Source organism: Vidua macroura, chromosome 1 (assembly GCF_024509145.1).
Source record: "Vidua macroura isolate BioBank_ID:100142 chromosome 1, ASM2450914v1, whole genome shotgun sequence".
Lineage (NCBI taxonomy): Eukaryota > Metazoa > Chordata > Aves > Passeriformes > Viduidae > Vidua > Vidua macroura.
The window spans coordinates 101935660-101958619 of record NC_071571.1 but is presented as its reverse complement, the minus strand read 5'-3'; the positions used below and the strand labels follow the sequence as shown (position 1 = coordinate 101958619).

The 22960-nt window shown below is 39.8% G+C and overlaps 1 protein-coding gene across 1 annotated transcript in view; it reads left to right on the top strand.

The window, feature by feature from the left end:
- The first annotated feature begins 829 nt into the window (after window positions 1–829).
- GNAL (G protein subunit alpha L) overlaps window positions 830–22960 on the top strand; it is a 181931-nt gene continuing 159800 nt past the window's right edge. Inside the window, exon 1 of the mRNA XM_053988752.1 lies at window positions 830–1860. Coding sequence (XP_053844727.1) covers window positions 1395–1860 — 466 coding nt within the window. The 5' untranslated portion in view covers window positions 830–1394. The remainder of the gene's footprint in view (window positions 1861–22960) is intronic.

Sequence of the window (22960 nt, the reverse complement as noted above, 5' to 3'; positions counted from 1 at the left end):
CCATTTGACACAAATAGATCTGTCACAAAACCAATTCTGTTTCCCATATCCAGAAACGAAAAACTGTGCCCAATTTGCTCTAATTCATTAATTGTAAAGAAGTATGGGAATTTTACCTCCCTCCATTTCTTGATGCCACATTATATAAACAGTGGCATCAGTTAACAGAATATTGGTCACTGCAAAAATATAGGAGACAAAACCAATGACCTAATACAACAGGTCATTACAGAATCCAAAGAGATGCCACATTAATAAAGACGTTCATGAACACAGTCAAGGTTACTGATGCTAGAGTCTCTAAATTATGCTAAGGTACACGTCAGTCATAATAATGAACACGTGACATGACCTCTGCTCTAAGATTCAGAGACCCAGTTGCATCCAGTAGCCACATACCCCTGCAAAAGGACTGCTGAGATTATGAAGAACATGGAGATGCATGAGGCAGAAGGAGAACCTATTTGAGATACATTCCAAATAACTTGAATTTTTCCAGGTCTTCTCTGGAGGAGGCCTGCCACCGCCTTGGAACTGGCTTTCTAGCACCAGCCTTTCCTCCACAGCCCACAGCAGCACGCTGCTGGAGTACTACTGCTGCCAACACTGACTGAGACAGCGAACAAACCCCAACATTGCCTATTATTTTCTCCTACCGTCGCACCCAAAGCCTTCCTCCCACGGCATCCTTAGTCAGCGCGTGGGCGAGGCGCCGCATGTGTGTGCACAGGGCTCAGAACCGTGTTGTAGCTGTGAGGATGCCAGGCTGGCGGGGGCTGCCTCGGCCTCTCCGCGGCCGCTGTCACCGTGCGGGGTCCCTCTCAGTGAGAGGCCTCCGCCTCGCCTTCTCCCCCTGGGCTGCCGGGGGAGACGTTGTCTGTCAGGGGCACAGCCCTGGAGGGGTAGGGGTGTGTGCAGCTCTCGGGGCTCGCACAGGCGGCACGGCGGCCCTTCCAGGCAGGGAGGAAGCAAGGAGTGGGAGAGGAAGCAAAGGAGGGCAGGTGGCGTGGGGGACGAGGGTCTCCCGGGCAGGGCGCGGAGGGGGAGTTCCGGGAGACCCCGGCCCCCTTGGGCGGGGGGCGGGGGGCTGCGCTCCGTGTGCGCCTGTGTGCCGGCGCGGCGCCCCCGCCCTTCCCCCGGCGGCGCTGCGCGGTGGGCTGGCGCTGGGGTATTTACGGTAACGTGGACCCGGCGGTGGCAGCTCGGTCGGTGTCAGGTGATCGGCGCCGAGGAGCCGCCGCCACAGCCCGGGAGGAAGATGCAAGATGGCCCAGCGGGGCCGTGAGGGGCTCCGCGGCGCCCCTTCCCCGCCCGCCGCCGCCTGCCCGGCCGGCGGGAAGCGCTGAGGCCAGCGCCGCCGCGCCACAGCCCGTCCCCGGCGGGGGCACCGAGCCATGGGGCTCTGCTACAGCCTGCGCCCGCGGCTCTTCGGCGACGCCGGCGGCGGCGGCTCCATCTCCAGCGCCGGCGCCGCCTCGGAGCCCGAAGCGCCGGCGGAGCCTCACGCCGCCCCGCAGCCGCAGCCTCTCGGCGTCCCGCTCCGGCCCGGCGGTAAGCCCGGCGGGGAGGCGGACGGGCCGCCGCTGCTGCTGCTGCAGAACGGCGGCGGCGGCAATGGGGCGGCCCCCGAGCGGCAGCCGGCGCTGCCCAAGGCCGGCGGCCCCGGCCTTGGCGGCGGTGGGAAGGCGGCGCGGCAGCAGGCGCTGCACCAGCCGCCGGCGCTCCAGAGGACCTGGGAGAAGCTGCGCCTGGAGGAGCGGGAGGCGGAGAAGGAGGCGAGGAAAGTCAGTAAGAGCATCGACCGGGCGCTCAAGGAGCAGAAGAGGGAGTACAAGCAGACGCACCGCCTGCTGCTGCTCGGTACGTGTGTGTGTTTCTGTCTGTCTGTGCGGGGGTGTGCCGGGGCAGGTGCCCCACGGGACTCCCCGGCAGCGCCCCCTCCCCGGCTTCCCCTGTTTTCCTTGGGCATCCTCCATCCCTCCTTTGTCTCCCCGCTGGCCCCCCTGGGCCTGCCCTCCCGCCCCCCGGCCGTGTCCGTCCCCGGGCTCTCCCCCAGACAGGTTTACACCTTCTTTTCCCTTCCTCCTCCCCCTGGTCTCTCCTTCCCGCTTCTGGCCCTGGCAGTGGTTTTGCAATGGAGAACACGATCGGCTCTTGTCGGGCGAGGGCGAGCGGCTCCACCCAGGCAGGCGGGCGGGAGCGATGCGGATGGGGGAGCAGCGGGGTCTTCCCGGGTGGAGGAGCCCTGCCCGGGCGGGGGCTGCCCCATCGCCCGCGGCGGGAACTTCGCTCGGCGCCCTTGCAACTCGGAAACATTAACGGAAAAAAATAATAACCTTTTTTTTTTTTTAATCACGGTAGAAAGGAGGAAAAATGGCCATGCATGCATGAGATGTGTGTAGCCTGTGGATGGTCCTCCTGTGCCGCGTGTAACCAGGGTTGGTTTAATGAGGAGCGGCTTGAGGCTTCTAAATGAGAGGAGTGGTGATGAGCAATAGGCTCCTTATTTAAAGAAGCAGTAAGCGGAGTAAGGGGAAATAAGAGGGTGTAGATATGTACATTCCTCAGACATCGCCTCTACTACAAGATGTGTTCTTCAGCTGCAGGCTCTCAGATTTTTTAGGGACGACTTGCCAGCTTTTGTCCCCTCTTCTCTGAGGTGCTACGTGCGGTCTGCTGTTGCCACTGCTCTTTCTAAGCATTAGTTAATAGTCCTCTCCGGAGGATTTGTACCAGCTGATACATTTACAGTATGAAAACCACAGGGGTATCTAATACAAGTATCTCATTTCCTGCAGGAAACAGAACAGTCATACTGCAGGGCGTTTTTTTTATGGTCTGAGCAGAGGGCTTATTTGGCCTCTTAGCTGTGGTCATAAATATCTGTTTTCTGTTAGCATGAAAATACTGATTTGCTTTTGCATTAGCTTCTTTGCCTGTTCTCATAAAGTTGCATGGTACAGAGTCTTGGTGCTTATCTAAGTGCATTCCAGATTTGGAGTAGTCTTTACAGCCTTCTTTATAAAACTGTTTCTGTTTTACTGGATTCCTTCATTCCTGTTGGTGGGTAGGGGGAGGAGAAAATATGAAATACAGCAGTGGACAAAAGGTATGTTAGAACTGTTGGGCTCGATTTCCAAAAAACAAATAATGGACTTTATTATTACCCATAAAATACCAGCTTGTAGAATACTAGTGCAGCTGGTAGAAAGGAAGGAGGAAGAAGATGTAATTCGTACTCTATGGAATTATTAGTAGTAGTAGTAGTGGTAAAATATCTGTTCTGATTCTTGAACTGTTGCAGTAATTAACTCTTCAATATGCCTTTTTAAATGAAATATTAAAAATTATGTTTTTTCCTCCTGAAGCATCTGAACATGTGTTTTAACTAGTATGGCTGCAAGAAGGCAGAGATCCCATTTGGTGGCCTTCTAGAGAGCACTGTCATTGAACAAAAGAATTCTAACAAATAGATACTGTGTGTAGTCTATAACATGGGTGGTTGTCACAGTAAACCAGAGCAGTAAACACCTGTTCAGAAAGAATGCCATTTGAAAAATAAATCATCTCTGACCTTTGGCACCCTAAAAGAAATTCAACACTCCTAAGACTCCCTGTATTGAATTTTGTTTAAAATCCATGTTATAATAAAAAAAGATTCTCTTGATCTCCGTATTGCTGGGAGGAAATGTTGGATTATTGTTTCAGGCCTTGCAGATCAGGGCCTGACTTAGATCGTTTCATTTGGATGTAGGGAGGGCTGCAGGTGCTCTGTATTGTTTTTGAAAGTAGTGGAAATGCTGCTGTAGAGAAGAGGAAATTATTTAGAATGGGGAAGGGTTTATTTGTCAGAGAAGGGGTAAACCAAAATTGCATTGCACAAGGTAATAGGTTTCAGTCTTGCACAGAGGAAAAGACTTAAAATGTACACAAAGGTCTTCTAGAATAAAGAATATTACCAGTTTGATATTTTATAGCATTTCAAGTTGTAAATAACTGGATCCCTGCCCCTAAGGTCCTCCTGGCAGAGTGAACCTGAAAAGCGTACCTTTGCTAGAGAGAAGAGGAATATTTTTGTACATCAACATGGAGGAAATGCACAGCAGAGGCGAAATGGTGAATGCAGTGACAGCAGAGCACTATCACAGAACAAACAAAGTTGAGTAACAGCATTGGCGTGGGCTTTGTGTTTCTTTTTTTAAACACAAGTTTGTAAATAATAGCCTCATTTGGGCTTGTCCTTGTATATATCGTACATTTACTGGGACAAGTTTAGAGGATACTATTGAAATTTTAGAGAAAAATACAGTGTATATTTTAAGGAGCTACTATTAGATATCAAAAGGGTATGCAAATAAATGCACTAATGTAAGGATACTAAGAATCCTTAGAGTCTAAATAAGTAGTATATCAGAAGAGAAGCTTATAAGTGTTTGAAAACGACCTTTCCTTAAAAGCACACTTACTCTTTTATTATGTCAAATGAAAACAATCAGTTTTGTGATGAGCTGTGCATATCAGTTACCAAGATATTATGAAGTCTCAAAGGCTTTTCATTGTGTATGTTGGTAAATATCTCTCAAAGAGCCTGTTCTTGCCTGTCACAGCTTACCCCCAACTAATGTCTCGTGGTGCACGTGATGTTTTGACACTCTCCCCTAACCTACATTCGGAAGCACTTCATGTGTTTTGTCATAACCAGTGATTGTGAAAGGGAGGGTGTGCAGTAAGTGCTCAAGATCAGCTCTCAGTCTGCGCCTCCCACATAAAAAGGTGTTTAAGTATCAGGTGGCTGTAGCTGTGATGCTGAGGCTTTAGTAGTGCACTGGAGTAGCAGCAGACACGGTTTGGGTCTGTTTTTTTTTTCTTCTTCTGAAAGAAGAACCCACATAAAATGGAAACTGGCTTTCCACCACAGTTGGCTGTTTCTTGCTTAACATCCACTTTAAAAATAAAATAAATTGATTGATTGTTGCATTTATTCTTGGGTGCAGTATTATTTGCAGGGGGGTTTATTTCCTTTTCTTTTTATAAGTGAAATGTTCATCTTTGCAGAATTCTTAGGATGCTTTTACTAACCCTGAGATGAGGTGGTGGGTTTTTTTTAAGCATATGTATTTATTGAACATATTTGCAGGGCTTGATCAGAGTTTCATAGCTTTGGTTTCTGTCTTGTTTTCTGTTTGGTCTTTTTATTCCACAGAACTGCAGTCACCCTCTTCTGCAAGATTGTTTTAGCTCCTGATTTCCTAGAAACTGTAGAAACATTACAAATCACTTTATAGAAGCAATTTACATTCTCATTTGCAGTCTCATATTTTAAACTATTTTGTGAGTAAGTGGGGTGAAGGAGAATTGGCTTTAAACAGTGTTAACCATTGTGGTATAATTAAGGCTCATGTAATGTTGAAGTAAGCTATAAATTGATTTTTTTTTTTCCTAGATAGCTGTTGTCTTCTAACCTCTAACTCATCCTTTTCCCATTTACCCTGACTCCTGGTTGCTATCCTCACTTTGGATGACTTTCTCGAGCAGAACACATTCTTTTACACTTCCCTGCTAAATTGAAACTGAAAGTGTTCTGAGTAAAAGCTTTTCTGTTCAACAGAAACTGAAAGTAATGATATAGAGATTAAAGGAGGGGAAACTGAGATAGTAATTTTCTTCACTTAAAAGGTACTGGAACTACTTACGTGATATTTAAGTACTGACTTGTTAGTGAAATTTAGATATGTTTGGTGATGTTCATGTACAAAAGTATAGAAAACATTCCAGAAAATGTAGTTCCTCTGAATTGATGGAAATCAAACACAAAGATGCCTTGTCAAGCTTGGGAAACTCCTACACAGGAGATCCCAGAAAGTTCAGAGGTGTATAACTAGAGTAATGGGTTTTTTTCTTTTCTTAACTATGCACCAAATGACTGCTGTCAGAAATGAACTTCTTATGCAAAGAGAGTTTCTGGTCTGACAGTGGCTTTTAGACTGAAATTGCATTTGTCTCATACATGTTCTGCATCACAAATCCTGAAGTTCATCATACATCCTCAAGCCAATTTTAAATCTTAAACCTAATGAATTTTATTTTGAAAATAATTTAAACTTTTATATGATGTCAACTCATGCTTTTTGATAAATACCTGAATATAGTTTACCTTGATGTGGTGATACTTTTCTTGTGTCTGCATAAGGTTGAACGCTTGAGGTGTTCTTCTGTTACCACCAGAGAGGACTCCTTCCCTGGTATGTAAGGGAGCTTGATGTATTTAGGATCCTTACAGCCAGCTACTTCTAATATGGAGATAATGCACAGATAACTGGTAGGAACAGAGACCTTCAGGACTTTGAAATCCTGGGCTGCAAATACTGATCAATGTAATAAAGCAAAAGCATTTTATAATCCCCAATACTTGAAATGTCTTTTCAAAAGCTCTTCTGCTGTTGTTGTAACTTCACAGGAAGTGTGATATTCACTCCTTGCACAGGAGGAAACCAGTAGGCAGAAGTCATCAAGGCATTTGGGGTCAGTGCTTAACTTTGGAGGAGTTTTAAGTGTACTGAAAACAATCCCTGACTTACGATACTTAGGTTTTCTTTATCTGTAAATTTAAAAGCTAATTAGATTTAGTCCATATTTAGGTGTTTTAACTTATTTCCATTCTTTGATTGGTTTTGCATATCTTGAATCACTTGATATTTAAGAAAAAAAAAAAAAACTAAATCATTTTTCCCTGTGTTAAGTGTAGTAATACTGGGAGGCTGTAAGTGCTGTGGAAGGGTGGGTTCTGCAGCTGTAAACTAGAACTTTTAGTTATTAGGCAAGTTTTGTGTATCAGTGTGTATTCCATCAATGCTTCTTGGAATGCAGTGTCTTAACTAAGCAAACTTTGCAGGTATGTTATGTCATGTTAATGTCCCATTACCACTGTAACTTTTTGACTGCTGAAATTTTGAAGAGTATGTAAAACTCTTAGATTTGAATACTTGCTTTCCCTTTCCCCCTGCCCCAACAGTTTAGAATAAATAGAATTTGAAACATTGTTACTATGTTTATTCCTTTTCGCTGCCCAACCCACCCATCCAATTTATTTTTCTTTCATTTTATGGTTTTTGAAACAATGCGACTACAAATTTGGGGAAATACTTAATGGTGGGAGGCTTTCGTACAGTCGTGGCTTACTCTTTCAAGTCGGGTACCATTTGAGCTTATAAAGTTGAATTTATTTTTTAAAATTTTTTTGAATTTTTTTTTAATCCAACAGTCTGTCCAAGCTGTGGCAGAAACCTGGGCTGCCTTCTGTTTACCAAGTTTAACTTTTTTGATAGTTATGTCTGTTCTAGAAACATTTTGCTTTTGCTGAGTGATGTGGAAATGGTTCTCCTCTGTGGATTTTTGAATAGCAGTAGAGAAACAAAATGGTGTAAATAGGATAGTAGAGGTATTGCTTATTCTCATGTAAAAGTGATAGAATCTTATTAATCTTATGCAGGATCTGGAGGAAATGCAGCCTTGTATCTGGCTTGTGCACATCATATTTATGCTTTTTCCAAGAGTGGATGAGCATGTTAAGTACACTGACTAGTATATTTCATATTATCCCTGTAGCACTGTATGAATGTATGTGTGAAACTCCTGCGTCTTGTGATTTCTCTGCACATGAATATTAAATTAAAGTTTAATAACTTAAAGTCTTGTGGAATAAGCTGTACAAAGAAGGAAATGTGTGTTGTTACGTTGACCAGAATAGGTAAAAACTCCTTAAGAAAGGATTTATTTTCTTTTTCTGTGTTCTTGTGCAGAAGATCAAAAAAATCTGAGAAAAAAGCTGCCAATTAAGTCTGTAACATAAGACGTAACATCAATCACCTGTAGTGGAACATCTTAGCTGATAAGATCTCTTTGAAGTAAAACTTGAATTGCGTCCTCAGAATCTGGTATTTTATGTTTGTTTGGTTTTAAACTTAAATTTGAAGAATTATAAATTCCACTTATGTTTAAGGTAATGTTAGGCTTCAAGAATAATAAATTCATCCTTTCGAAAATACCTTTTCTGTAGTAAGTCAGCTCCAGGTAGAATTATAAATTCTATGCTATTATCTTTATTTTAGAGGATTTACATCCTGTGGGAACAACATACATTTTTCAGCTTAAAGCTATTTAAAAGTAGAAAGTCTTTTTTCAATTTTATTTTTTTTTTATTTTAAAAGTTTTGTACTTTTTCTATGATACACAATACACTTATAACAGTTTATTTTAAGAGGACTTCATTCCTTTAAAGGGCGAAAAGAAATTTCTTCTCAGCAGTCAATTCAAGCAAATTATCTAGTTGGTCTTCAGAAAATGAGACCATTCCTTCTGTGATTTGGGTTAGTGCATGCAGTGGAGATAAGTAGCAGGCTGAAAAACACCTGTAATAAAAACCCAACAATAAATTGAGTCCTCATTCTTCATGGGTATCATTTCCTCACCCCCAGCCTCTCTTTTTTAATTTGAAAATCTATACTTTTTGATACATGTAGTATACTCTGTGTTTAATTTGCCATCTGTGGATTAAAATGGATAAGGAAGAGTAGTATTTTTCCATCATGAAGAATGAAGGCTATGTTAACCTGCCAAAAGTGTGGGTGTATACAGATTCTTAGTATTGTGTGCAAGTGTAATTTATATTGAGCAACTTAATCTTTTATTGAAAACTGTTGTGAATGTTGCTGAGGCATTGCCAACTCTGCTATGCTGCAACTCTCTGAACTACAGGGAATTAATCATTCTGTATCTTGGAGCAAATGCAGAATGTACTTCATGGTGTTAGGCAGTGCCTTCTTCAGAATCATCTTTATTTTCCCAAATGCCTCGGATGTGGAGGACGAAACTACAGCAAAAGCAAGTTGTTTTTTTTCCTTAAGTGAAAGCACTCTTTCCAGGTTCATGTTTGAATTGATTTTTTGTGTTGATTGTAGAATCAGTTTCTATTCCAGATGATATTTTTTCAGTTAGAGGCACACACGTTTGTCTGTGCGTGCACACATGGCCACTTGAAGCTCTTGTAAAACGGAGGAGATTGCTCTGGGGAGTCCAGGTCAGATAAACCAACCTTCAAGAGCATGTGGTTGGATTATGGCCTGGCATATCTCATAGCCTTAAATCTTCATAAGTATAGGGCAAGTGTAATGCATTCTGTAACAAGATTACTTTTTTTTCATCCTTTGGTTCACTGGATGTCTGAGTTACAAAACAGACTTACAGTGTTATCTTCTGCCTGTTCTGAGCTTCTTGTGTTTGTCTAATTCACTGTCTAGCAGAGATAGGAGCATGATAGTAAGCACTTTGAACATGTCAGCCGTTGCAAAAATGTATTTAATTTTTATGTTATTTTATAATGTATAAACCTAAAATTCAGAAGAATATAATAATTTGTATAAAGGACATACACAGAATTAACCACTTCATAATTTGAAAAGATATGGTTAAAGAGTTAAGGGACGTTTTGGGTTTTTTTTATTTTTCTAAGGTTTTGGTAGGGTTGTGTGCCTCTTTTTTTTAATCTAATTTTTAGATAGGCAAAAGGACTGTCTAAGTGGCAAGATGCTGTGGAAGGTATTTGCATCTCATAATGTGTCTACTTTAATTTAATTTAGTAATTTCATCACCTAATTCAAAAACCAGAATAAATTTAAAAATTCCTTGATGTGTATGAGACATTCTGCTTCAGCTGTGCTTAAGAACCTCATAGTAAATTGTCAGTCAGGTACTGTTAGGTGTCCTTTTATTCATTTGGTCTACTAACTTATGAGTGTGGCTGAAGACAGAAGAGTAGCTGTTCAACTGTTTTGCTTTTATCCCTTTTAAATATTTCCATGAATGAAAACAGATGGAAACTACAGGACAATAATTCTGGTTTCGATTGAGTAGTTGATCTTCTTTTGATTTAACATTTTGAAAGAAGAACAGAAATCTCAAATTCTTTAGGGTATTTTCTCCCGCTTGGGATGGGGTGAGGGGAAAAAAAATACCCAACCAACCAAGAAACCACCCATCTGTCATGTAAATTCTGATGGCTTTGTTTTGTTTAACAAAGCTGTACTTCAAATTCATATTAATCTGGACTGTCCCTGCAGATGAAATAGCTGAGAGGTGAACAGAAGCTTTTGACACTTAGAGAAAGACTGGATAACAAGCTATATTTAAATAACTGCCATGTTCCTTTTGGAAATACATTTTTATTCTTAATTTTGGAAATATTTTTACACTTTCTGTGATTCTTCAGTGTTGTAAAGCATTTATTTTGCCTTAATGGAAGACCAGTAGAGAAATACTAGAGTTGAGTTTGATGTCATGCTTCTGGACATCTTGCTTCCCGATTAGGAGCCATATCAGTCCCTCTTCCTTGAAGTTCCTTGTGCACTCCAAGTGCATAAATCTGTTATTCCAAATTCTATTGCTGCTCCCTCAGGTTTTCTAATTCTGTTCAGTGTGACATCTGAGTTCATGAGCTTGTTTGTTCAGTAGTGTCTTTCCAACTTGGTTACTATTTAAGCAGTACAGTTGTTGTCTTGTTCATTTTAGATTTTGGGGTTTTTTTAAATGGGGAAACTACAATAATATTTTAGGGGCTACATATTCACTCCGAGGGCCTTCTACTTCTTAACTCTGTGTATAGAGGTGAAAATATTTGCTCAGTAGAGGTGGCGGGAAAAGAACAAGAAACTGATCCTGGCTCCAGGCGTATGTCAGCTATGTCTTTGAACTACCAGAGGTAGAAGAAAAACTGTTTCATGGAAAAGCTGAAATGGAGGGAGCAGTTTTTTGATACTTGAAGTTGCTCATAATTTAATGCAGAAAGGATCACCTGAAGAGCACTCGACTCCCTATCAACTGCCATTTGGCAGTAGTCCTTGTGTAATTAAAGCAGATTCACAGATATGTGGTCTATCTGCCAGAGACTGAATTAATGCTTCCTAATATGTCAGGAAAAGCTAAAGCAATGCAGTGAAAGGTCAAACAGCCTTTCAGATATGCTGGAGAGGTATTTGGAGGGTGGGCAGGGCAGATGGGACTATCTTTTCATGCTACTTCATGCTGTCAACAATACCACGGCTTGTGCTCCTGGTCCAGCTGTTTCAGTAAAAACAGATAGGGGCTCTGATGCTCTGAAACAGAATGAGCAGTTGTTCCACACTTGGTCTGATTCCCTATACAATGCTGAAGAGCAGGTACATGTTAATACCTTGTTCTGCTGTAGGGAGGCCATTCATCCTAATACCACAGTTTCTCTGAGTTTCTGTGCATTGGTTGTGTGAGCAGTGTCACATTCTGCCAGGGTTCTGCAGCATCTCCTGTTCTAGTACATGTAGACTGTGTGCAGGACAAAACAAATACATAACCTTCTCAAGCTGAAACAGCATAGCATCATTGCATCCTGCTGTACTGGCTGCCACTGAAATGTAACCTGTTCTTAGTGACAGGATTTCTCTTAAGATGAAGATGGCTGGACAAGTATGGAAGCAAAAGTTTTCTTTTTGCTTTTCTTTTTGCTTATAAAGAAATTATAAAGAAAGTTCTTACTCTTAAAAGTAAGAACTTCTGCTGTTTTGCAGTTGTTGGTGGGGGCTTTTTTTTAATATGTATTCTGTACACTGATACCCTGATAAAAGATAATTAGATAATCTAATAAAAGGGTAATTAGAAACTTGAATTAATTGGCTGTTGACATGAAGTGCAATGAAATGTTGGATTAATCTCTCTTAATCTTGTGTCAGACAAAAATAGTTTGAAGATATTACTGAGTCCCACATAAATAAATAGATAGCACCTTTTGAGTTCAGTCCTTTATTCCCAGCACAGTTCTCTCTCTGAAGTTAGACTGATAAAGACTTTGGTATGGGTAGCTCCTTAATCAGCTTGAGGTACGCAATCAGACAGTGGATCAGACTTTAGGAGTTTATGAATAATTAGACTAAAGTCCAGAAGTGACTAGTAAGATTTTTTCCATTTGACTATATATGTAACCAAGATATAATTTCATTTCCTCATAGTCTCTATGCTGTAAACTAATAAGATGCTTGAATTTTATCATGAGTATTACACTATTACTTCATGCAAAGTGTTCAAGCAGTGTTATTGTTTTGAACCCTAGTTCAGAATAGGACACACTGTTCCACCCAGATTCTACTCTTCCACTTCAGCTTCTACTGGGTTGGAATTCATACTACACTTGCTTTCTGCATCTTGTTTTGTATCTGTAACTCACATAGTCAACTCCATAACTCCATTCCTTGAAAGAAAACAGTCTGGAATATATTCTTTAAAAGCCAAATGTGCTCATCACCTATTGCTCTTGTCTGACTGTTTTTTCCAGTGTGTCAGAAGTGGGCAGTGCCTGCTTTAATGGTGTTTGCATTTCTTTTCTGCAGGAAGCATTGGTTTTATTTTTTGAATTTGTTTATCTGACAATTAATAATTAGTATCTATTGAAGTGTTTCTGAAATTGGCCTATAAAAGTCTTTCTACTCTGCTTCTGCTGCTTCTAGAGATATGACCTTGCAGTGGCTCATGGAAGAATATTACTTGACTGTACCAGGTTTATCATAGTTGCTGTTCTCCAGTGTTGCTGCTTGTCCGCACTTGAGTCTTTTGATAAGCTAGCATTATTCACAGTGATATCTTTAATCAGTGGGTAAAAGTTTACTGTAGCTAGTTGATGGTTCACACTTCATTCTTGAAATCCATATATTATCTGATTCCCGATTCAACTTAAAATGTGTTGTATCGGTTGTTTGCAGAGTAACGTCAGGCATACACGTGCTGCTTATTTATAATATCAAATTATATTGACATAAGCCTTCAACTTAATCAACTGTGTTTGTTATCAATATCTCTCAGATATTTATTATTAATTAGGCAAATGACTTATTACTGATTTGTTGGCATTAGATAGTAGATACCAGTCCTATGCTTGATGGAATGTGATTTTTCTCAAACTGCATGTAATCTAAATACTAGGATCTCGTACCTAAAAAAAACCTTGATTTTCTGATACCTTCAGGTTATCTCATAGAGTAGCAGTAAATGTGATTGACATTCCTTACACCGTTATCTGTTGTGATTTGCAGGGCATGCTCAGATCCTTCTTGTAGAGAGTTATCCTGTAAATATTAAGAAAATAACTGTTTAGGTCACATTGTGAAGACAGAGGGCAAGAATCTCTATTAAAAGAATTAATTGTGTTGACACACAGGGCAATTTGCTGTTACTGTTTTAAGGGAAAGAACCTAACTTGACATTTCTGACTGAATATGAATTTTTTTGTTAAACAATGAAGCTGATTAACTGCGTCCTGGTGTAGCACGGTGCAGAAGAGGGTGCTGCTATTATGATTTCTTGTAAAACAAATAATTTTGTTAACTTGAGATACTTTGGAAACCACAATACTTTGCTCGGACCTTTTAATCTCTGTTATATAGTCTGGTTTTAGGGTGTGTGAAACTGTTCTGTGTCTTTTTCTTAAAAAAGAAACCAGCTACTTATTTAAATTGATATTTCTAACAATCTGAAAATGCTTTATCAAGATGAAGTACTAGGCCAGTTAAACACTTATTGCTACTACAGACCCGCACAGGAGAAAAAAGATAATCTCATGATGTTGTGGTTTTTGTTTTCTTTTATTTGTTATTGGGTGTGGTCCAGAAGCATCTTCTGTACTATGTTAGATCTTGCAGACAATTGCTTGGACCTTTTATGAATGCTGTCTTTCAAATCAGCTGACTCTTGTTACTTTTTGCTTTCTTTGTTTGTGGTTGAAAAATTACTTAGATTTTGAAATAATTGTCACCATAAAGGAGGCCAAGTGAAAATGTAAAGCTCTTAAATTCAAGCATTTAGTAAACTAACACTTTCATTTTAGGTCAGGTTTTTGGTGGCATTTTTTTTTTTTTTTTATAGTAGTTAGGAAAGGTAACATCTGTTACAAAAACTGCTTATTGCCAGATTTCTTGTCTGTGATACACATTGGAAATCAATTCTTACTCTAACCTTTTACTAAAATAAAGGAATCACTCTTACCTTCCTAGTCCTTCTCTTTATTAATAGGTATTTGACTGATGAATTAAGTCTCTCTGAATGCACTGGGGTAGTCTTGTTTTTTAATTCATCCTAAACGTGCACTAACAATTATCTCTGTTCATAAAATACCTGATCAAGTCTGTCATCCCATCATAGACAGTATGGGTTTTGATTCTGGGGCGTACACATCTTTTTCAGAGCATCAGATGGCTTGAAAATCTTTCTTGACCCCCATCCCTGACTGACAATGTATTTAACATTTCAAAGGGTAGCTCTTCCTCTGTGGGCATTCTGATAAATCTGACTCTAACTGGAGCCTGGTCTTCTAGCATTTTAATTAACTCTGCACACAGGGGCCCTTCGTGCGGAGAAAACATGCATTTTCTTTTAAAAGAATTTCCAGAATAGATTGTGAGCATAAACTGTGGAGGAGGAAAATTTACTTGCAAGTATAGGAGCGGTTGTGTTTCCGATTTTGCTGTAGTATATAAAGATCTGAAATTCTAAGTCAGTGTAATATGAAAGTACGTAAAACACATGCTTTTACACTAAAGCATAGTGAGTCTTGCTGTGACTGCAGGAATCCCAAATGTGAACTTAATTTTGTGGTGTCATCAGTCTGGAATTTACTGCTTAATTTGGAAGAGGAAGCTGAGATCCAGAAGCATGGCAGAAAATTTTCCTGAGTGCCTGATTTCTCAGTTTGATTTTTGGCACGTCATCAAAAGTGCTTCAGAAGTATTGAGTGGTTTTGTCTTCTACCAGCTTCACTTGGAGTCAGAGGGTCAGCACTGATGAAGACCCATAAAAGTGTTTTGTTTCACAGTCTGAATGTATCAATTCCTTCTAGGAGAATATTCTTAGTTTTTGTTTAGTGGTATTTTTGACACTTTGTACTTGGCTCAGTCTTTGAATATGTATTTATGCTGATAATTAATGCTGATAATTAATTTATTTTGAGTACAATTTCTAGTTTTTAAAGGTACTCTTATTCTTAGCCCTAAAACTGAAAATGCAATATCTTTCATGAAGCCTATAGAATGCAGCATGTAACTTCTGGCTCAACAGCAGGGTGCTGAAAAAAGTAGACCAGATTTCAGAACAACAGATTTATTAAAATATTGGAAAAACTTTGCTTGTTTGCTTCTTTGCTTGTTTTCCTAATTTTCCATACTGGTCATAAGTATCCATTAGTATTCATGATAGAAAACTTTAAGCTGAGAGGTTAAAACATACTAGAATCAGCTGGATAGTGTCATATAATGAATATCATTAGGAAGACTCAGCTATAAGGATCAGTTGGGTTTGGTTTTAACTGTAGTCAAGCTCTCAAATATACATGCACAAGTTGGGCGTTCCATCATGAAGGATATCTGTCCAGATTTTGGTACATGTGTTTTATTTCAACATGTGTTATGTTGTCTTGGATTAAATGGCTGCTTTCTTTCTGTGTTCCTCATTGTATTCTCATTCCTTACAGCATATACAGCTTAGAGTAAATAATAACAAATGTGACATGTTGCCTGTATGTGATCTTTTCTTTTTCTATGTGGAATAATTCTTGCACGGTATACAGAAGTCTTTAGTGTCTAGTGCGGATTTTTCCAAGGAGTGCACCATTGATATATTTCCTCTTGTTCAGATGGAAAATCAAAGTAGAAGTGGATCATGTTCAAATTTACATATGATCTAATTTTCAACTATTAGTTTAGATGTCTACAGCCTGGCCTACTTCTAAAACTATTTTAGAGAGCTGTTAAAATAAGGTGTTACCTTTGGCGTCCAAATTATTATGTTGATATTTACTCTAATTTCTGACAACTGCTTCTCAGATTAAAAATACTACATCTTGAGAGTGGAAAAACACAGCAGTAATGCTGCAGCTTTATGACCTCCTCTGATGGTTGCACATCCAAGGTGTGAAAGCTCAGCTGTGAAGAAACTGAACTTTCTGGTACTGTTTTTATGTCTCCATGCCACCATAATGGTCTGGGCCTCTCAGATACTCGTCAGACAGGTTCACTGTCTTGACAGCATGGGAATGTCTTCAAGTCTTAAAAGTACAGTGTTCCTGGCTTTCCCGTGTGCAATCTCCACTTCTAGTCCAGTGGAAAATGCTGACTGGTAGCAACTGTTGATATCCTCTTGTCTCACTTCAGATAAGCATGAGAGGCAGCGTAGTGGAGGGTGTCCTGGCAGCAGCATGCCAGGTTGGAGTAACTGCCCCATGTTGCAAAGATTATCCGACTGTATTGCTGCTGCAGATTTTTATAACTGAAAACTCTCCCTCTGACCAGCTTTGGGTGCCAGAGGCTAAGCAAAGAATGAGTTCCTTACTGCACCAAGCAAAGGTCTCTGAGCCTAGACAGATGGACAGCTACACTCCTGTGAGGGAAAACTTTGTCCCTGCTCCTTGCTGCTAATGCATGACAAGAGTGCATGGAAAAAAAAATTAGGCAGCAGCTCGTTGTTGCAGTCAGTAATCTGATTTATCCCAAGATGAAGCAGATTCTTAGTTAATGAATTGGAGGTTACCAGGATTTTCTTGGTATGGTCAAGTTCCTGCATCATGCTCATGACTTAAGTTTACCTTCTGTAGTCATAGAAGTGCTTATGTAGTGGTAAAAATGTTATTACAAAGTTTCTGTATAATTATTAGATCTACCTTTTTTCCTTAGAAAATGTGTGTGACTGTAAAAGTAACACTTCACAAATATTTCTGTGTGCAGTACAAGTTATTGGACATGTCATCAGTGGGCTTGATAACAGTGTAGATTGGAAATTCTGTATTCCTTTATTGGAAAACAATGGGATCCAAATACTATTCAAAATATGATGCAATTTTTTGTTATTATTTTAGATCACACATCTACTCTGTTCCTCAGTGCTTGTCTTCTACCTGTCGTACTATGCCAGAACCAATGAATTCTTTGGGATCTTATCTGAGCTGAGGTCAGTGTTGGATAAACCATGTCAGTAATTCAGCAAAAAACTGAGTCACAGGGTAACAGTAACTTCCAGCTGTTGCTGGTTGCTGTAAAAAAGCCAGTGAAATTGTAAAGAAAGTTCAATAACTTGTTTACAGATGTGGACTAAATTAGTAATTTTAAATTTAGATTTGAATGACTATCTAAGCAGATACTGTGTACTCAAAATGAAGCTGTGATACTCAAAGCTGTCTCCACTTGTGTTCCCAGTTACCTGCTGATTCAGGTGTGAAGAGCAGTGCTGCTGCATAGGAAGGGACTTGTGTGTGTGACCTGCCATGCAGCGAAGCAAACTCCTCTGTGGCAAAAAGAGGCATACAGTTCTTGTTTCTCAAAGAAAACTGTAGCAGCCTCTTGGCTCAGCCAAATCTCTTCTTACACTAGTTTCCCCAGTCTATAGGTACCATTGTATCACCTCTGTTTGCTCTTTACTCGCCATTTGCTTTGCCCTGAATGAAGCAGGATTCTGTAGCTAAACTACCATGGTTTATCCCACAGCATGATTAGAACTGTTAATGCTGTCTTTGCAATTTGGAAAATTGGGAGTAAACTGGGAAAGAAAACTTGAGGTAATTTCATTATGAAGACAGCATGGATTTTAAATTTTTTAAACTTGGGGGTACATAATGGTTAATTTCAAGATCAGCTCATGAAATACCATATTCTGATGAAGCTTCTGTACAAGACAGAGGCTGGCCTGCCTAGCATTTTTATAATGGTAACCATTGTTTTTATTGCAGACTGAAGTAAATTCTCAGATGGCTCTTTAGTAAAGAGTTGCAAACTTCACATGCCTTAGTGCATGTTCTTTATCAGTTTCCACATCTTGCCTATGAATGAGAATATGCAAAAGTCAGATTTTGTTTATGGTTGTTTATTTTTCAGGCCCATATATTTTCAGTCACCTTCTGCCAGATGTAAGTTAAAACTTCTGCAAGATGTTCTCCCCACTAATGGTAGGAAATAGGTCCTTTTGGAAAGCCAGATGGTCTTTAGGAGCACTTGGATGGAGCGAGGTGCACTGGATTGGCACTCATCACACTCTGTTAACAGTAGATGCAGATGATGGAACACTGTGGCTTTGCCCCAGAAAGGCAGGTGCAGTTTTCATAAATAAAGGGATGTGAAGGCAAATGCTGAGGACCTTATGTTAGATGGTGTCTCACTGTGTAATACTTATTATACTCATAAGTATAATACTCATAAGACTGTTAACTCCTTTAAATATTTCTTAAGCTATTTTGTGACATTATATGAGGAAGACTTTCTTGCATCTTAAATCGCAGATAAACCCATTGCCACCAAAACAGTAATTGCAAAGGTCACTGTAAATAGTCTTAGTGGAGATGTATTCTACAGGCTGCATTCAGGCTTTGTAGTTAAAGAGCAATAACTGGTTAACTGTAGACATGGCAACAGCAACTCTGAAGATATTTGTGAAAGTTTATTAAAATTTGTGCTTTACTTTTCTTCTGTTTCCCACTCCCACCGTGCCCTGCTCCAGTTTACACCACATTTGGGATGCAATGCATGCATTTCCATGTTGGTGCTTGGGTAGCAGATAACAGACGTGCAATTCAATTATTTCCTTCCTGTCTCACAGTTTCTCCAACTTGGCCATTTTATTGGAACCGCTTTTAAGGAGAATCTTCTCTGGTTGAAGGTAAACACTGAAGACATTGAGAGCTTTAAAACCAGTTCATGTACCCTTCATGTTTTCTACAACTGCTGTTCCTGAAGCCCTGAAGGAAGGCTGATTGGCGACTATCCTTGACTGAGTGTAAATGGTATCCAGTGTTACTCAGGGTTACTCTATTAGGTCAGCCTCACCGTATTTCTTGTGAACTAGTAAGTCTCACCAACTTAGTCTTAGGCAAGACTGGCAAGATATTTATTCAAGGTGCATCTGATTTTTCTTTTGCCAGCTGTTCACCTTTCATCTCTTGAGCTTTCCTCCTATTTTTGGGTTGCCAAATGCATCAGACATAGGCGAGATCACCTTTACTCATCCAGAAACTTAGGTGCTTAAACAAACAGACCCTCCTCCTGACTGGTGTCTGATATCCTGATTTGAACCTCATACAAGTAATGGAATTCACGGAAGGAATTTAGAGATAGATTCTTATCTGTTAAACTTTGTGTGGCAATAAATCTTAGCCATGATGTGGAGATGTGATTCTAAAATCACATCACTTTTCAAGACACGTGGCTTTACTCTTCTGTATACACCAGTGTGTTGAACTTGAGGAAAGCTCGAGTATAAAGTGTTCCCATAGGTTCATCCTCTTTCTTTTTGAGCAATGTGATGTGTATATTTACTGGTGTGCATATTAACTGCAGACATCAGTCATTTGAAACTCATTCATAAAGAACAAATAATAAAGTTGCAGGTCTTTGGGTGTGTGTTCCTAACTTCATGAAATCTCCCTAAATTGTTTTCATTAAATGCTATTTTGCCTTGAATTTTGAGATAGAACTGATTCAAACTCAAAAAGGGATGTTGAGTTTTGAGAGAAACAGCAAAGCTGAGAAACTTTTCAATTTTCTGATGCAGAAGGGATAGCATATTATAACTGATACCTGGATTAGGAAAGCTTAAACACAAGTATTTAAGGGGATGTCATGTTTCCTTAAAGATGTTGGAAAGCAGCAGTCTGCCTTGGTATTATGAATATTGTTATTACAAGTTCTTGTCTTCTCAGGGGATCACACATCCTTGACTACTACAGTTTTGTGTATATCAATTTACCAGCACTATAAATATAAATGTTCTGATGCATGCTTATTCTGCTACCAAAAGATGTAGCTGAAGAATTTAAGAAAAGTCTGTCTGCCCTGATAATCTGTAAAATTACCAGTGCTTTGTTCTTCTGATTTAAAAGAAGAAAGATACGCTTGTCCTGTTAGATTTTGAGAAAACTTATGACTAATTGACTGCTTGAGACTTTGTTATTGTAAATTTGTGAACAGATTTGTTTATCAATACAGCATGCATGGCATTTTAATGGTGATGTTAATGAAGCAGTGCTACTGTCGCTAGGAATACTGGACTCTCTTCCAAAATTGATGATTAGGGGGAGGCTTTCTCTTTCAGTAAAACTTGGATGCATAAATTGTGTGTAAACATGGCAGGAGGAGTGAGATTAGTGTGGATTCTCAGCTGCAGACTCTCAGTTTAGGACATCTTAGCCAGTTTGGAGAGTCTCCCTGCTTGATATGTCCTTGAATTCTCCTTACTTTCACCCTTTCATGGCTTTCAGAGGAAGTTAAGAGTGATAGGCTGGAATGGGATAAAATAGCCAGAAGTGAGACTGACTGGAGAAGGGTTTGCAGTTGAGTGTTGCTCGTCAGGTGTTCTTGAGGAATTTTTGCATTCTTTGCATTTTGTCTTTAATCCTCGTGGTGGCAGCAGACGCCAAGAGAAAGGGAGCGAGCCGAGTGCTGCTGACCTGCGGTTTAATTACGGTTAAAATGAGGGTGCTCATACTTACACTTTTAGCTTTTGTTTCCAGTGAGGCAGCTCAAAAACAGAGAGTCAAAACTTCATCATCTGCGGTGTCAGTTTCTATGAACTTCTGAGAGACATTTAGCTGGAAGAAATATATTTCCTCTTCTCTCCATCCCCACACCAGCAGGTAAAGGCAGCATTTGTGAAGATTGTGAGCTGCTGAGAAAACTTACCTGGCAGGGTTGAAGTTTCAGTTGTCCAAAATGTTATCCAAAGACTATTGCAGTTTTTGAATGGTGAGGGTTTTTGTTAACCCCAGCACTAGTGCCAGGACTCTTGTTCAAGGCACTACCTTGCTGTAGTCTTTCCTAAATTTGCACACAAAGTCAAGGTCTGTCTGATGGATTCCAGTTGGGAACAGAGAGACAGTGTCAGGCATACAGTGAAACCTATCAACACAAGGCAAAGAAAGAAATACCAAATGTTAGTTATGAGGTTCTGGTAACCAAATAACTGAAAAGTCACTAATACACTGGAAAGTTGGCTGCAGATTTAACACTGTGCTAATTAAAGAAGGTAGATAGAGACAACTTTTGCTATCTGAAACAGCCTTTTCCAAAATAGCATCATAGGCAAATTTTTTACTGTAGACTGACTTGATAATGTGAGTGAACAGTTATTTCAGGGTAGAAGTGTTGGTTTGTAAACCAGCACAGGGATGGGTTCATTTCATGTCATCTGCCTGACCTCAGAATCACACATCCATTTCTTGAGATCTTTTTTCATCTGACCAAAAGTGTCAGGTATTTGTTCTGCCTTCAGTGTTTCCTTGCCATTCTGTGAAGCTCTCATCATACTATATCAATCTTCTGGAACTGACGCCAGTATTACTGAAATTCATAAAGTACCTAGAAGAAGAAAATAAGGTAGGAAAACAAACAGCAGTTTATATGGAAAACAGGTAGTCTATACTTTTTGCAGTACTACTTCTGGTATCTGACCTGAAATTGTTTAACTTTAGGAACACTTTAGGTGTTCCTTACTCAAGTAAGGATGAAAATATGCTCTGTCTGCACTGTATTCTAGTTAGAAGATTCAAGAACTGGAAAATGGGTAATAAATATTTAAGTGAGGGCATTTTCAGTATCTCAGGAGTGGGCTAAAAGGCCAATTTAATGGCTCTACCTTCCTGAGCTGTTTAGGATATAAAGAATTTTAAAAGAAATACAAGTTGAAGGGATAGACCATTGTGCCTATAGACATCTTCTTTATCTTTGCATCTGTATTTTAGTTATTTGAAGTCTTTTTTCTAATAAATTTGAGAGCTCAAGGCAGAAGTCTCTACAGAACTAGTAATAGGACCAGAAGATTTTTTGCTTCTCATTCCATAAAGGGCATTAAATACTACCAGGAAGAACTATATGTTCTCTGTATTCATATTGGTTTTACAGGGAGCATGCATCAAGCCCAACACAACTAAAACAGAAGCATACTTTCTAATATGAGAACTTGTATATGAGCCTAAGCTGCATCCGGAAGAGGACAAGCTCATGTGTGCAGCTTTTCGTTTTCAGTCATGCAAGTTTAAGAGCTATACCAGAAATTATCCAGAAAATCACAGTGTTAGATCTTATAACTACAGTGTAACTCAACAACTGGCAGATCACCTTACCTTTTTCACAATACTTATTTTGCCTTCTTGCCACTGTCTCATTCAAGGAAATTTTTGAAGCTCAATAGCCTTGCTTTATGTTGTTAAATGTGGTAGATGTATGAACTTCCATTACCCAAATCACTACTTGTATTGTAAGTGTTAATGATGGGATTGCCCTTTCATGTAAATGTAAATATAATACAGTCTACTGACCTTCACTGCTGAAAAAGCACTATTTGATGCAGTGTGGTTATGGAGCAGAGTACAAATAAAGTACTCTTTCTTTCTTGGTGACTGAGATGGATATTCTTTTCCTTTGTTCATGCAGTTAATTACACAGTGTAAAGCAAGTTTGTGGGAAGAGAACTTACATTAGACCAATTGGGATAGTTGGAAGTGGGCAAACTGTTGTGTACATAAGGATTTGTGTGTTTTATGGTCAGAGCATTGCTTTTATTCTACAACCCAATGTATTGCAAAAGCTGAACCACCTTTGAAGGAATGCAGAAGTGTGGTTGGTTTTTTTTCTGTATGATCAGAAAAGGGAGAATGACTTGATACTGGGATTTTTTTTTCATTGAGCATGTTGTTTGGTTTGCTTTTTTAGCTGAGAGTTTTGAAAAACCTTTGAAGGTTTTTCAAAAACCTAAGACTGCGTTCAAGAACAGATATGGTAATAGAAAATGCCCTGTCCGAGGACAGTCTGACATGCAGTGTCCTAGACTGAAAATTCAGAGGGAAAATGACAAGATGTAGGAGTTCAAAAAAGTAATTTGTAACATGAATTTTGGGAGAATTGATTTCTCTGTGAAG